Here is a 14,496-nt window from a genome sequence, read left to right as displayed (position 1 = left end):
AAAAAAAAAAAAAAAAAAAAAAAAAAAAAAAGATTTCACACGGTATTGAACTGGGGAGGGAATTCAGTTATGAGACTGGGACCTAGCAAAAAACCAACCTAAGCATCAGCACGGTCTTTTACGAGTTCTTCTAAGGGTAACAAAATAAATAATTTTAATGAGAGAGAGGCAGAGAGTGAGACAGAGAGGATTTTACAGACGATGAATGTTTTTCCTTGGGGCTCATTCTCCCCTACTCCTCTGCAGCATCAGGAGCGAGGGCTGGGCACCCACAGCCTGGTGCTGGAGTCATTTTGTGCACCTGGGATAGAACAAGACCCCAGAGGTCGAGTCCCTCCAGTCATTTCCGGCTGACAGCAGGATGTCACTTGAGGCTGGAGATCCCAGGGCATTAGGAGAACTCCTGATCCAGCTCTGACAGTGCCTGAAATCCTACCAGCCCAGCTCTGGGCTTGAAGGGCTTTTTCTCTTCTAAAGACACTTATCAAGGTGTGAATATTCTGGGGAGAGAGAAAAGCCCTCTGCTGCCTACCCCGTCTTCTGCCTGGCCACTGGCTGGATTCAAGAGCCATGAGGTCATTGGTGGGCAGACAGGTCTTAGCAGAGTCTGAGAGGAGAAGGGGCAAAGGTGAGCCCAGCGGAGTGGTCCCCTTACATTTGGAAGCCCAGAGGTGGGTACCCCAACGCAGCCTGGGGAATGCAGGAAAGGCTTACTGGGGAAGAGGCTTTCATGCTGGGTCCTGAAGCAGGAGTAGGTGTGCATCAAATGAAAAGCAGGGAAGGCAAGCGGGGCCAGGCGGAGGGAACAGCACACGCAAAGGCCCAAAGACAAGCTCTACAGGGCACTTGGTATGGAGCAGGAGGAGGTGGGAGCCATGCTGAGGACTTTGCTCTTCCCATTGCGGGCAACTGGGAGCTACCGAAAGCTCTAAGCAGGGAAAAGACCAAATTAGATTTGTAGTGTAGAAAACCTCGCTCTAGCAGGGCACTGTGGCTTACGCCTGTTATCCCAACACTTTCGGAGGCCGAGGTGGACAGATCACCTGAGGTCAGGAGTTCCAAACCAGCCTGGCCAACATGGTGAAACCTCATCTCTACTAAAAATACAAAAAGCAGCCGGGCGTGGTGGCATGCGCCTATAATCCCAGCTACTCAGGAGGCTGAGGCAGGAGAATCGCTTGAACTTGGGAGGTGGAGGTTGCAGTGACCCAGGAGAGTGCCACTGTACTCCAGCTTGGGTGACAGAGCAAGATCTGTCTCAAAAAAAAAAAAAAAAAAAAAAAAAGGAAAAAAACAGAGGAAAAGCCACTCTACTGCAGTATGGAGACTGCAAGGATGGGGATCAAAATGGAAGAGGGGGCCAGGCAGGACGTGATTGCAGAAGTTCCAGTGATAAGTGGTGGTGGCCTAGACCCCGGTTGTGACAGGTGGGATCAGGAGGTCAGTGGTCCAGGGCAAGGTGGACAGCAATGCCCCTCCATCTGAAGCCCCAATCATCTGGACTCTGACCCTGGGAGCAAAATGCACCCCCCTCCCTGCTCCATCAAGCCCCCATCCTCCCTGCTACTTAGCCACGGAGACAGGGTTTTGCCATTGGTACCTGGCTGGTCCGGGTGATGCAGCGGCGGACGAGGTCTCTGATGTTGTTGTGCTTGTCGGTCTGGAAGTACACGGTGGCGCTGGATTTTTCCTTCAGGTAGGGCTTCTCAGCTGAGGCCCAGCTGTGCAGTAGGGCCGGCTCGGTGCCCTCTGAGGCCACGGGGAAGTAGGTGCCGGACTGTAGGGAGCTGGAGTCTAGTCCCTTAGGGCCTGTCTCTGCCCCTCCCAGGGTGTCAGGGGGACAGGGGCGCTCCCAGGCCTGGGCCTGGATGTACTGGGCCTCCACCGAGGACAAGAAGTCCACCTCGCCTTCCTGGCTGAGCACCCGCCAGTAGGCTTCAGGACCCCCATCCAAGAGGGCGTCCGTGGCCAGCCGGGCACTCTCATTGTCACTAAAGTCAGCCCTAGCTGGCCGGACCCACTGGCTCTTGACATCTTCCAGACGCTTCCGGATTTTGCCCAGGTGCCTTGACCGGCTCATGCCGCCCGTCCCTGGGTGGTGCTGGGGGAGGCTGGCACGTCAGTCACTCCAGATGTGGGAAGCAAATGGAACACACCACGGAGGAGTGGGGCTCCCACACCCCTGGGAGGCTGCCTGATCCCAGTCCCGGCGTGCAGGGCACCTCCAAGAAGTGATTTACCACTGTCCTGAGCAATGCTTCTCAGAACTCCTCTTCTGCAGCCGAGGGATTGGTTTATCTCTCAGGGCCACCTGCCCTGCCCTCGGGCCGGGAGGGCTGGCTCAGACACCACCTTGGCACAGTCAGTCATGGGATATTTCCTCTCCTCCCAGCCGCAGGGGGAGGCGAAGGTGAGCCGGCTTTCCTGCTGGGTTTCACAACTCTCCCTCAGGCCTTTGTTACCAAGCAGGGAGCCTCCCCAGCACCACCAGCCCAGCTGGAGGATGGGCCTGAAGGAGGCCTGCCTGCCTCTGCTCCCCTCCTGGGTGCCGCGATTCCCACGCTGTTTCAAAGATGAGAATTTCCCTGTGGGGGGAAAGATGCCATCCCTGAGATGCCTCCCCCCGGCCCCGTGTGAGGAGGAAGCTGGACATGGGCCAGGGAGAGCTGTAGACCAGGTGCGTCTCCTCTCCTTGGTCACACCCAAGTGCCCACCCCTCCCTGCCTTATGAAGGAGCTCCTCTCTCCCATGCCTTCTCAAGTGTCATTGTCATTGTCATTGTCCTGTTTGCAGAGACCGCAAAGAGTTTCCAGTTCTCAGGCCAACGCTGCCTTGCTGGAAGAGGCTGCTTGGAACACTGTCTGGAGAACGAGCCGAGGCTGCCCGCAGCCCACGAGCCCAAAGGACCAGTCGGTCTTGGTGCTGGAGCTGGAGGAGCAGCACGTGGGTTTAAAATCTACGAACTCTGAGGGGAGTGACCACGTGTTCTTTCTAGATCAGGTCGTGGCCTGACAATGGGATGAACTGCCTAGAACCCTGACTCTCTTTGATTGGGCTCTGCTGGAAACAGGCCTGAGATTAGGCTTTGAGTACAGGTGGTTAACCAGAAGGTCATTCCGAGAAGCACACAGAGGAGTGGGGAAGAGAGACGAGAAGGGAAGGAAGCCAAGCCATGTGAAGGTGATGAGCAGGCCACTGTTGTGGACATCTGTGGGGACATCAGGGCTTTCCAGCCTGTGGGAACCTCTGGGTGATGGTGGCAAATACACCTTAAGGTTTTCCTGCCCGAAGGGTGAGAAAGCTGCAGAGTTTATCTAAGGAGTCCTAGTTATCATTGGCTGAGGGCTGCTCCCGGAGCCAGTTCACCAAGCACAGCCCTGAACCCAGAGAAAGTCTTCAGGCAGTGTCAGGTGCTACAGGCAGAGAGTGCTGTGGGAGTGGTGAGGAGTGAAGAAATTAAAGCAGGGTCCTGACGCTATCTGCTCAGGGACGACACCAAGAAATCAGAATTGTGTGGTCTTCAGAGAGCCGGGATATGGTAAGAACTTGATGTCTCTCAGTGGCATAGCCATTCTTTGGAGAAAAACAGCTGTGAGCACCTGTAACCCTACTGTAGCTGTGGTCCTTGTACCTCAGCCCAGCAGTACCACAGTGTTTTTTAAAGTGCGGTGCGGCCGGGCACGGTGGCTCACGCCTGTAATCCCAGCACTTTGGGAGGCCGAGGCAGGTGGATCACTTGAGGTCAGGAGTTTGAGACCAGCCTGGCCAACGTGGTGAAACACTGTCTCTACTAAAAATACAAAAATTAGCGGGCCTGGTGGCTTGGGCCTGTAGTCCCAGCTACTCGGGAGGATTAGGCAGGAGAATCGCTTCAACCCAGGAGGCAGAGGCTGCAATGAGCCAAGATCACACCATTGCACTCCAGCCTGGGCAACAGAGCAAAACTCTGTCTCAAAAAATAAAATAAAATAAAAGGAATCTCTTCTCTCTTTCTCTTTTTGGAACATCGAAGGAATCCAATTCACAATCTTGAGCAATCCTCTCTTTATTCCATTTTATCTACTCCCTACAATCCCTGGCGGTCACAGAGGACAAACACAATAAACCCTCTGTCCCGTTGCCTTTCGGATCTACGCCCTTTCCCTTCCGCCTTTTGCTAACTCTTGCTTCTGTAGATTGACGCAAGCCCTTTTCCCACATCCTCCTCCCATCTTCCCTCCTCTCTGGTCTGGTCTGGGTCCTCCTCAGGCCATTCTCTGTTCCTGCATCACCCAAGTCCGGTCCCCAGTCTAGCGAGACAGACCCCGGGGCAGGGCAGTGGTCCGTGGATTTGCTCAGCTTCACTCCATGGCTCCGAAGCTGTCCATAGACTATACTCTCAGCGACCAGCTCCCGAATTCATTACTAGAGAAGTTTCTCTGAACGTGTAGAGCCCTGGGAACCAGGAGGGGGAGGTGAGCGTTTTCTCCTGAGCATGAGGTGGCTTTAGGTATTGCTTCATGGCAATTTGGCAACTGCCATGTGCCATGGAAGATGGTTCTTATCTTCCTCTGAAAGAGGAAGAGGACACAGTCTGAGTGGTTCCCATTTATGTTAATTTTTTTTAAGTTGTCAATTGCTCCCTGTTGCCTATTAAACTAAGTGCCAAGTCTTGAGCCTACCTGAGACCCTGCACAAAATGGTCCCGTATGTTCATTCGAGCCTGGCTTCTCCCGTACTTGGCCATCGCTGAGTGCTCATTGCTTGCTGGCTCTCTGTGCTGAGGGAGAAATGGATTATTAGTCCTCATTTCACCAAAGAGGAAACCAAAGCTCAGAAAGGTTGAGTACTTGCCCAAGATCACACAGCTGATAAATGGCAGAGCCCATGTACTTTCCACCATTCCAAGCTTCACTTTTTTCTTTCCCATTCCCCTTCCCTTTCTATTCACGGCGCATTACAAATCCTCTTATTGGTTCCTGAATATGCATGGGGAGAACTTTAAAAGTAGGTGGGTATTCTGGGGTTCTCCTTTCACCTGGACCTAATTCTCTTTCTTGGTTGAATAAATGCTTGAGTGTCTCCCTGAGACAGAAGTATCTGTGACCTATAGGGACCATTTTCTCCTCGTCCTCTCACAGAGCAGCTCTTTAAAACAAAACAAAAACCCGAATCTGAATGAAACTTCCCCTCTAGAGTCCTGCTTCCGTCCCCAGCTCTTGGTCCTCACACAGACCCAGAGATTCCAGTTGAATCAAGATGAATACATGTTGGTGTCACTCATCCTCCATCCCTGGCAGATATTACTAGTTGATCATAGGATTCTGCCAGTGAGCTGGGAACTGTTCTTTTGCCACTCTTTGTAGGGATTATCTTAGCCCATTTTATGCTGCTGTAACAGGATGCCACAGACTAGGTGATTTATAATGAACAGAAATTTATTTGGCTCATGGTTCTGGAGGCTGAGAAGTCCAAAAGCATGGTGCCAGCATGTGGTGAGACCTTCTGCACTGTACATCCCATGGTGCAGGGCAGAAGAAAGAGAGAGAAAGAAGGGGCCGAACTCATTTTAACAAACCCACTCCTATGATAATGACATTAATATATTCATGAGGGCAGAATACTCATGGTCTAATTACTCTCATTAGGCCCCACCTCCCAACACTTTTGCACTGGGGATTAAGCCTCCAACACATGAACTTTAGGAGACACATTCAAACCATAGCAGGAACCACAGAGAAGTCCTTACCTGAAGGAATGCTGAAGGTACTGTAAGCTCTTCAGTTACTGATGAGAAAACTGTAGCCCAGAAAGAGGAAGTGACTGTTCTCAAAGTCATCAAACTGGTTGGTGATTCTCATCAGCTTAGTCTCTCATCTCTCCTCTGTAGCCCAGCCCTGTGAAGTGTCCTCATTCTTGCCCGCTGTAATAACAAACTTCCCCACCTAGGATTGCACTTCTGAACCAGGAAGTCTGGCCAGCTGTTGAACTGCACGTTCATACCTTGAAAAATCCTTATCAAGGAGCCCTCAGTGACAGGCACTGTGGATTATGGAGGACTCCACTTCCCTTCTTCCTTCCTGTGGCCATCTGAAGTGTGGTTGTCTCCTTTTCATGAGGTCATCCAACAATAAGAGAAAGGATGAGAAGCCACACTCCTGTTAATAAATGAGTGGCATATTGGGGCTTCCTGAAAATTCCATTTATCTAGGACAGTGGCATCCAGCTGGAGGCAATTTTGGACCCCCATCCAGGGGACATCAGGCAACGTCTGTAGCCATTTTCAGTTGTCATTCTGGGGGCATGGGTTGCTAACTGGCATTAGTGAGAATAAGCCAGGGAGTCTGCTACATCCAACAACACACTGGAAAGTCCCCCACAGTACAGAACACCTGCAGTGCTGAGGAACACCCTTACAGGTGACGGATGTGGGGATCCCAGTCTCCTGCCATTGTTCAGTCTGTTCCCCCAGTCCTTCCCTTCACCATCATAACTTATTCAAATCTTTCCCAGCGTTCAAGGTCTATCCAGAATCTGACCTATGCTAAGAAGGCCCCCTGGTGAATTACCAACCAGCTGTAACTGCTCCTCCTCTGGTCCACAAGGCATTTGTAGAATATGTCTCAGGTAGTCTTGTCCTGGTCATGGGTGTATTGCCCCATCTCCCACTGCTTCTAATTCCTTGAGCAGTGCAACGGCAAAAGGCTTACATGAACCCTGAGTTGGGCACAACTGTGTCCAGACTGTGCCTGTGATAGGGGACCTCAGGAAGGTATCATAGAGGACCTCACTGAACTTCACTCTTCTCGTCCCTATAGTGACAGCTAACATTTGTGGGGCACGTCCTGTGTGTGTGAGGTGGTGTCCTACGTCCTTTTCATGTGCTAACTCACTTCAGCCTCATGACAACCCTGTGAGTAAATGCTATTACCATTCCGTTTCATGCATGAAGGAAATAAGGCACAGCGGTAACCTTAAAGGGTGTGAGATCTAAGGGCGCTGCACTGGGTGGTTAGTGAACAAACCTTGTCCAGTTTCTGCTTGGTTCTTTAGCTGGAGAGAGTGTCAATGTTTCTTTCTGAGTTTTCTACATCATTGATATTATACTCTCCATACAATTTTATATATCTTCCCTCCTTTTTTGCTTAGCATTACTCAGAAGTGTCTTTTCCACGTCATTGAAAGTGTGCACGCTTCCCTGCTCCACACTTCCCTTCTCTTTTCTTCTGGAACAAGTCAGTCCTAAAGCCGTTGGGTGGGTCAAAGCAAGGTGGGTGTCAGCGGTGGGAATGGGCTTGGTGGCTCAGAGCATGTGTTGGAGCCCAGGCCAAGTGAGGAGGTGCAGGGGACTGAGGGGGTGAGGGAATGTCTGCATAGGGTGTGAGGATGTGTCCTCACAGGGGCCAGTCGGGGCCCAAACAGGGCAAAGAGGGTGTCCATGTGGGCAGGGGAGCTGCCTAAAAGGGGTGTCAGAGCTCTAGCTGGAGGAGGTGGGGGAAGATGGGAGATTGGTTACATACAGGAGCATTGATCAAATAAACAAATAGATTAAAGGTAAGGGAAACCAGGTTTCTTACTGTCAGAGCAGGGAGCACACACAGAGAAAAGGGGGAAACTGAAATGGACTTGTTAGATATGAATTGGAGGCACTGATTTGAACTCACAGCTTTCAATAGAGATAGATAAACTTAGATAGATTAAAAAATATATATAAAATATTTCTAGAATTTGTTTTCTGTATTTATATTCTATTCATTTATAATATGTATTATATATTCTCCTGTTCTGTCTGCGGACAGTGACGCTCAGACTGCAATGTGTGCCCAGGGCTTCTTGGAGAAATGGCCGATTTCAAGTCCAGAGCAGACGAAATACTAAGTGATCATGGAGCATCTCACGCCAGAAAGCAGGAAGGAGCTCAAAGAGTGATGAGGCCATGTCAAAAAGACATGGAAGCCAACTTGGAGGGGTTCCCACTGGCTTACCTGGGACAATCTGAGCATGAAAATCATGGCCATAAAGGATTATAATGCATGAAATAATGTAGGAAACCACAAGACCAGACTAATACAAATAAACACATATTTTGAAAGTTTGAGAAGGAATGGGATAAAATTTCAAATAAACTCCCGACAGGGTGTGGTGGCTTACACCTGTAATCCCAGAATTTGGGGAGGCCAAGGTGGGTGGATTGCTTGAGCTCAGGAGTTTGAGACCAGCCTGAGCAACAGGGCAAGACCTTGACTCTACCAAAAAAAAAATTAGTGTGGTGGTGCATGCCTGTAGTCCCAGCTACTCGGGCAGCTGGGGCAGAAGGATCACTTGAGCCCAGGAGGTCCAGGTTGCAGTGAGCCATGTTCGTGCAAGGCACTCCAGCCTGGGCGACAGAATGAGTCCCTGTCTCAAAACAATAAAATAAAATAAAATAAAAATAAACTCCCCATAAAATACTTGATAATTACAAAGGGGAACAAGAAACTTTACAACACAGACACTTATCAGACACCACCCTAATCAAGGGATCAAAGTGACCCTCATCAATAAAGGGACAAACTGAAATCTTGAGCCACCTGAGAGGATGCAACAAGATGACAGAATCACTTCTGTGATGTTCCTGGCAAAGATACATGATCAGAATCGAATTAGGAGGAAATATCAGACAAAGCCAAATGAGAGGACATCCTACAAAGTAACTGCCCTCTTATCTCAGAACTATCAAAGCCAGTATCTTAGGGAGGTCTGGGGAACCGCTCCATATTGAAGGAGACTAAAGAGCTCTGAAAACTAAATGCAGTGCATGATTCTGCACTGGATTCTTCTGCTGTGAAAGACATATTGGGACAGTTGGCAGAACTTGCAGGGGACCTGAGGATTAAATGGCAGCAATTTACCACTGTTGATTTCCCAATTTTGATGGTTCAATTGCAGTTTGTAGGAGAGAATCCTAGCTTGTAGGAAACACACAAAAAATAATAGGGATGATGGCGCATTCTGTCAGCAATTCTCTCAATGGTTCAAAAGAAAGGAAATGGCTGAGCGCAGCGGCTCATACGTGTAATCCCAACACTTTGGGAGGCTTGAGCCGGGAGTTCAAGACCAGCCCAGTAATACAGTGAGACCCCCATATCTACAATTTTTTTTTTTTTAAATTAACCAGGTGTGGTGGTGCATGCACTTGTAGTCCCAGCAACTTGGGAGGCTAAAGTGGGAGGATTGCTTGGGTTGTGGAGGGTGAGGCTGCAGAGAGCCATGATCACACCACCACCCTCCAGCCTGGGTTGCAGAGTGAGACCCTATCTCAAAAAAAAAAAAAAAAGAAGCAAGACCCTGTCTCAAAACGAAGAAGAAGAAGAAAAAGAAGTAACAGGAGGAGGAGGAGGAAGAGAAGGAGAAAGGAAATACTTTGTACTAGTTTTGCACTGCTTCAATAAGCTTTTGATTTAAAAAAAATGTTTTTTAGGCTGGGCGCGGTGGCTCACGCCTGTAATCCCAGCACTTTGGGAGGCTGAAACGGGCGGATCACGAGGTCAGGAGATCGAGACCATCTTGGCTAACATGGTGAAACCCCGTCTCTACTAAAAATACAAAAAATTATCCGGGCGTGGTGGCGGGCGCCTGTAGTCCCAGCTACTCAGGAGGCTGGGGCAGGAGAATGGTGTGAACCCGGAGGCAAAGCTTGAAGTGAGCCGTGATGGCGCCGCTGCACTCCAGCCTGGGCAACAGAGCGAGACTCCGTCTCAAAAAAAAAGTTTTTTAGGTCCTCCCACGAAAAGGAAACAATCAGAAAAATCCAGAACATGGGACAATCTACAAGACAACAGACAACAGGCAGGGTGGGTAGAGAGGGCAGCAGCAGGGACGGATAGTCCTGTTGCATACACTCTGCATCCTGGCGCAGACCAGTAATGTTTTTCCAGATGAGGAAACTGAGGCACAGGGAGGTTAAGTAAATTCCTTAAGGGCCCCATGACAGAGCCTGGATTGGGCTTGTCTGTAACTGCTGGTTCAAGCGGGAATCTCCTCCTTTAGGCTGTGAACAATTTGGGGTGGGAGTGGGGCCAGACATGACTTAGCTTCTTGGAACTCCAAGTGCCTATCCCAGTTTGGGGCTGGCACGTCCAAGGCACCGAATGAGCACTTGTTAGATGAACAGACGGCAAAGAGCTCCTGAATCACAGGCCAGCTCACGCGGATAGAATGCACACAAATAGGACTCCAGCGCTTGTTCACGGGGCAGGAGTCAGGCCAGGGACACAGCGACCTGGAGGAACAGGGTGCCTGTTTGACCTCCAGGGGCAGCTGCCACTCTCTCCTGCCACTTCCTCATCAGGGCCTGCAGCAGCATGACAATCATACAGTCTCCTTACCCAATGACCCGAGAAGTGCAATTAAGTTGAAATTGGTTGGCATAATTAATTAGACGGGTAAATAGCTCCCTGTCAACATCAATCAATCCATTCTGCCTAAAATCAGCTCAGCGAAGGCAGGCCAAGGAGCCCCTGCAGCGCTGGCCTCTGCTGGCAGGCAAGGTCAGAGACTGGCAGCCGGAACAGGCCAGGGTGTCCTGCCGGTCACCCTAGACCCCACTCCCCTATCCACAGGTCCTTTACAGTTGTTTTTTTGTTTTTGAGACAGAGTCTCACTTTGTTGTCCAGGCTGGAGTGCAGTGGCACGATCTAGGCTCACTAAAGCCTCTGCCTCCCGGGTGCAAGCGATTCTCCTGCCTCAGCCTCCTGAGTAGCTGGGATTACAGACACGTGCCACCACGCCCGGCTAATTTTTGTATTTTTAGTTGAGACAGGGTTTCACCATGTTGGCCAGGCTGGTCTTGAACTCCTGACCTCAAGTGATCCGCCCACAGCAGCCTCCCAAAGTGCTGGGATTACAGGCGTGAGCCCCCACACAGGGCCTTACAGTTGCTTTCCATGGGAGCGGCATCTCTGCAGGGTCTTCCTCAGTGATTCCATCTGCAGCATTCAGCAAAAACACTGCTCCATTCCCAGACAGCCACAGCTGCAAACGCCTTTGCCCCCTCGAGTTTCCTACTTCAGAATCGCCATTCCATTGCTCAGGATTTCCGACATGCATAAAAACCATGGGACCTCTGATGGTTTGGTTAGGATATTGCAGAAACTTAAAAAATCAAAGTATAACTTATTGACAATAAAATGTACCCTCGTTAAGCCGGGTGCGGTGGTTCACGCCTGTAATCCCAGCACTTTGGGAGGCCGAGGCGGGCAGATCACGAGGTCAGGAGATTAAGACCATCCTGGCTAACATGGTGAAACCCTGTCTCCACTAAAATCACAAAAAATTAGCTGGGTATGGTGGTGGGCACCTGTAGTCCCAGCTACTCGGGAGGCTGAGGCAGGAGAATGGTGTGAACACGGGAGGTGGAGCTTGCAGTGAGCCGAGATGGCACCACTGCATTCCAGCCTGGGCGAAGAGTGACTCAAAAAAAAAAAAAAAAAAAAAAAAGAAAGAAAAAAAGAAAAGAAAAGAAAAAGAAAAAGAAAAAGAAAATACCTTCATTACTGTATAACTCTCTGAGTTTTGAGAAACACATATAGTCATGGAACCACCATCATGATCAAGATACAGAATATGGCGGGACATGGTGGCCCATGCTTGGAATCCCAGCACTTTAGGAGGCTGAGGTAGGCAGATCACCTAAGGTCAGAAGCTCAATACCAGTCTGGCCAACATGGCGAAACCCCGTCTCTACTAAAAATACAAAAATTAGCTGGGCATGGTGGCACGTGCTTGTAATTCCAGCTACTCGGGAGACTGAGGCTGGAGAATTTCTTGAACCTGGGAGGCAGAGATTGCAGTGAGCTTAGATCACGCCACTGCACTCCAGCCTGGGCAAGAGAGCAAGACGCCATCTCATTAAAGAAAAAAAAAAATATACTGAGTATTTCCATCACTGCAAAAAATTCCCCCTGCTCTTTATAGTCACTGCTTCCCCTACCCCAATCCCTGGCAAGAACTGATGCGTTATCTGTCCCTAAATTTCTGCCTGTCCCAGAATGTCATATAAATGGAACCACAGAGTATAAGTCTTTTGCGTTCTGCTTCTTTCTCTTGGCATAACACACTTGGGGTTCATCCACATTGTGGCGTGTCTTGGTAGCTAGCTGCTTTTTATTGCTGAGTAGCATTTTATTGCATGGATGTACCACAGTTCGTTTATCTACTTCCCAGCTGAAGGATGTTGGGCTGTTTCTAATTTGGGGATTTTATGACTAAAGCCACTATAAATATTTATATACTGGATTTTGTACGAACGTGCTTTCATTTCACTTAGGTCAACACCTGGACATGAGATTGCTGGGTCTTATGATAGGTGTCTGTATAACTTGATAAAAAACTGCCACAGCGCTTGCTGAGGTGCCTGTACCATTTTGTATCCCCAGCAGCAATTTCACTTGCTCCACATCTTTGCCAATGCATAACTTTAAGAAATGATAACATGCACTGCTGGTCATAGCAGGGCTGGCTGCATAATTTTCAAGGCCCAATGCAAAATGAAAATGTGGGATCCTTTGCTCAAAACAAAAGGGAAAAAAATGCCATGAAATGTACTAAAACAGAAAGGGTTTCCCTTCTGCAGTCTTTCTCTTGACTTCTTGTAGTGTTTTTCTTATTTGCTTGATGTTTTAAGTAAAGAAAACTTAAAATTTAAGATTATTAGCAGGCCGGGTGTGGTGGCTCATGCCTGTAATCTCGACACTTTGGGAGGCTGAGGCAGGTGGATCACTTGAGGTCAGGAGTTCAGGACCAGCCTGACCAACATGGTGAAGCACCGTCTCTACTAAAAATACAAAAAATTAGCTGGGTGTAGTGGTGCGCGCCTGTAATTCCAGCTACTCTAGAGGCTGGGGCAGGAGAATCGCTTGAACCCGGGAGGTGGAGGTTGCAGTGAGCAGAGATCACGCCACTGTACTTCAGCCTGGGCGACAGAGCAACACTCTGTCTCAGAAAAAAAAAAAAAAAGATTGTTAGCATTCATGTTTACATTGTGCAATGACATTTTAAATGCAAATATGAGAGCGTTTATCTTGTACATGGAATTACTGAAATTACACAACCCATATTTTGTTTGTACATGCATATGTATTTCATTCTTACCAGAAAGTAGAAATGCTGCACAAAACGAACACAACTAGTTTTATTTCACTTCTTGATATGTACACATTCTACCAACACTCTCTACCTTTGGCTTACTAATGAATAAGAAGGGCAGAGCAGAAAAGAAACTGTGGGCTGCCTTATCTTTTCTATTTTTTATTTTTTGATATGGAGTCTCGCTCTGTCACCCAGGCTGGAGTGCAGTGGCATGACCTCGGCTCACTGCAACCTCTGCCTCCTGGGTTCAAGTGATTCTCCTGCCTCAGCCTCCCAAGTGGCTGGGATTACAGGCGTGTGCCACCACACCTGGCTAATTTTTGTATTTTCAGTAGAGGTGGGATTTCACCATGTTGGCCAGGCTGGTCTCGAACTCCTGACCAGGTGATCTGCCTTGGCCTCCCAAAGTGCTGGGTTACAGGCATGAGCCACCGGGCCCAGCCGCCTTATCTTTCTTGGTCTTTCTGTGTCATCATTTTGAGTGTAACCTGGTTGGTCAGTGTGAGGAAACAACACAAGTAAGAAAGCGTATGGTAGAATTCCTTGGTCATTTATGTTTCTTAGAACACCACTGCCTTTTTCCTGCATTTAGGCAAGTTGTGGTTTGAACAGAAAGTGTGGCTTCTCAGCTATGTCACCCCCACTGAGTCACAGAGGTAGGACACTTACCTTGCGCTCACTTTGAGTCTCACTGACCTCCCATGCATTGTGGGTCTCCTGGAATCAAGTGATCTCAGGACAATGCAAATGTTCTAAGGGGATGGGTCAGCAAGGCACTCTAGACACCCAAGTTCACTTATCCTTCTGTCCACACCAGCATCGGACCTACTTATGAAATCCAAGTTCAATGTTCAAATCATCGAGAATTTCCAGACATTTGTAACAGAGCATTAAACCAAGTGTGGGGTCCTTCTGAATGTGGGGCCTGTGGGACTGCACACCCATGAAGCCAGCCTGGCCGTCACAGCATAAGGAAATTAGTTTTCTCACATTCCATTATTTGTGAAACCAAATTAAAATATTTTTTGTAATATAAAAAAAATTCTATCCCTGAAGTCCCATCTAGTTGCATCATTTGGGGAGATTCCTGTATTTATCTAACTTGTGCCTTGTCTCTCTAGTGAAATTGGCTCTTTTTCTAGAACGAAGATCATAACTTCTGCTCTTTCATATCCAGCACAGCACCTGGCTGAGGCCAGGGGACCCAGTTCAGAAGCTCAGGAGTTCAGAAGGGACTGATTGCTTATTGGGGAAGTCCACTAAAGGAAGACCATTTCTCCACCCACAGCATACTTCTGACACCAAAATGTTGGTTTTTCCACCCCAAGCAATTATCCAGTTCTCTGCAGACACCAGCTGGGTGTCCTGTAATTTATTTTTATTTTCGGG

At 48.9% G+C, this 14,496-nt stretch overlaps 1 protein-coding gene and 1 non-coding gene across 5 annotated transcripts in view; one reads left to right on the top strand and one right to left on the bottom strand.

Annotated features, from left to right (window-relative positions):
• Positions 1 to 5,819, bottom strand: part of FAM83A (family with sequence similarity 83 member A) — a 35,141-nt gene extending 29,322 nt beyond the window's left edge. For 2 of the 4 annotated variants that reach the window (XM_023224486.2, XM_023224495.2), the window contains exon 1: positions 1,601 to 2,272. In XM_023224486.2, the coding sequence (XP_023080254.1) occupies positions 1,601 to 2,080 (480 nt within the window). In that variant the 5' untranslated portion in view covers positions 2,081 to 2,272. Of the gene's footprint in view, positions 1 to 1,600; positions 2,923 to 4,661 lie in introns of those variants that run through there. The other 2 variants (XM_023224481.1, XM_023224472.1) reach the window with 2 other exon arrangements.
• Positions 4,367 to 4,582, top strand: LOC111551637. Its single transcript, XR_002734418.1, has one exon. It is a non-coding gene; the product is annotated as a small nucleolar RNA U3 (small nucleolar RNA).
• Positions 5,820 to 14,496: the final 8,677 nt, after the last annotated feature.

This window comes from Piliocolobus tephrosceles, chromosome 7 (genome assembly GCF_002776525.5).
Source record: "Piliocolobus tephrosceles isolate RC106 chromosome 7, ASM277652v3, whole genome shotgun sequence".
Taxonomy (NCBI): Eukaryota; Metazoa; Chordata; class Mammalia; order Primates; family Cercopithecidae; genus Piliocolobus; species Piliocolobus tephrosceles.
This window is presented reverse-complemented; position numbering and strand designations above follow the sequence as displayed.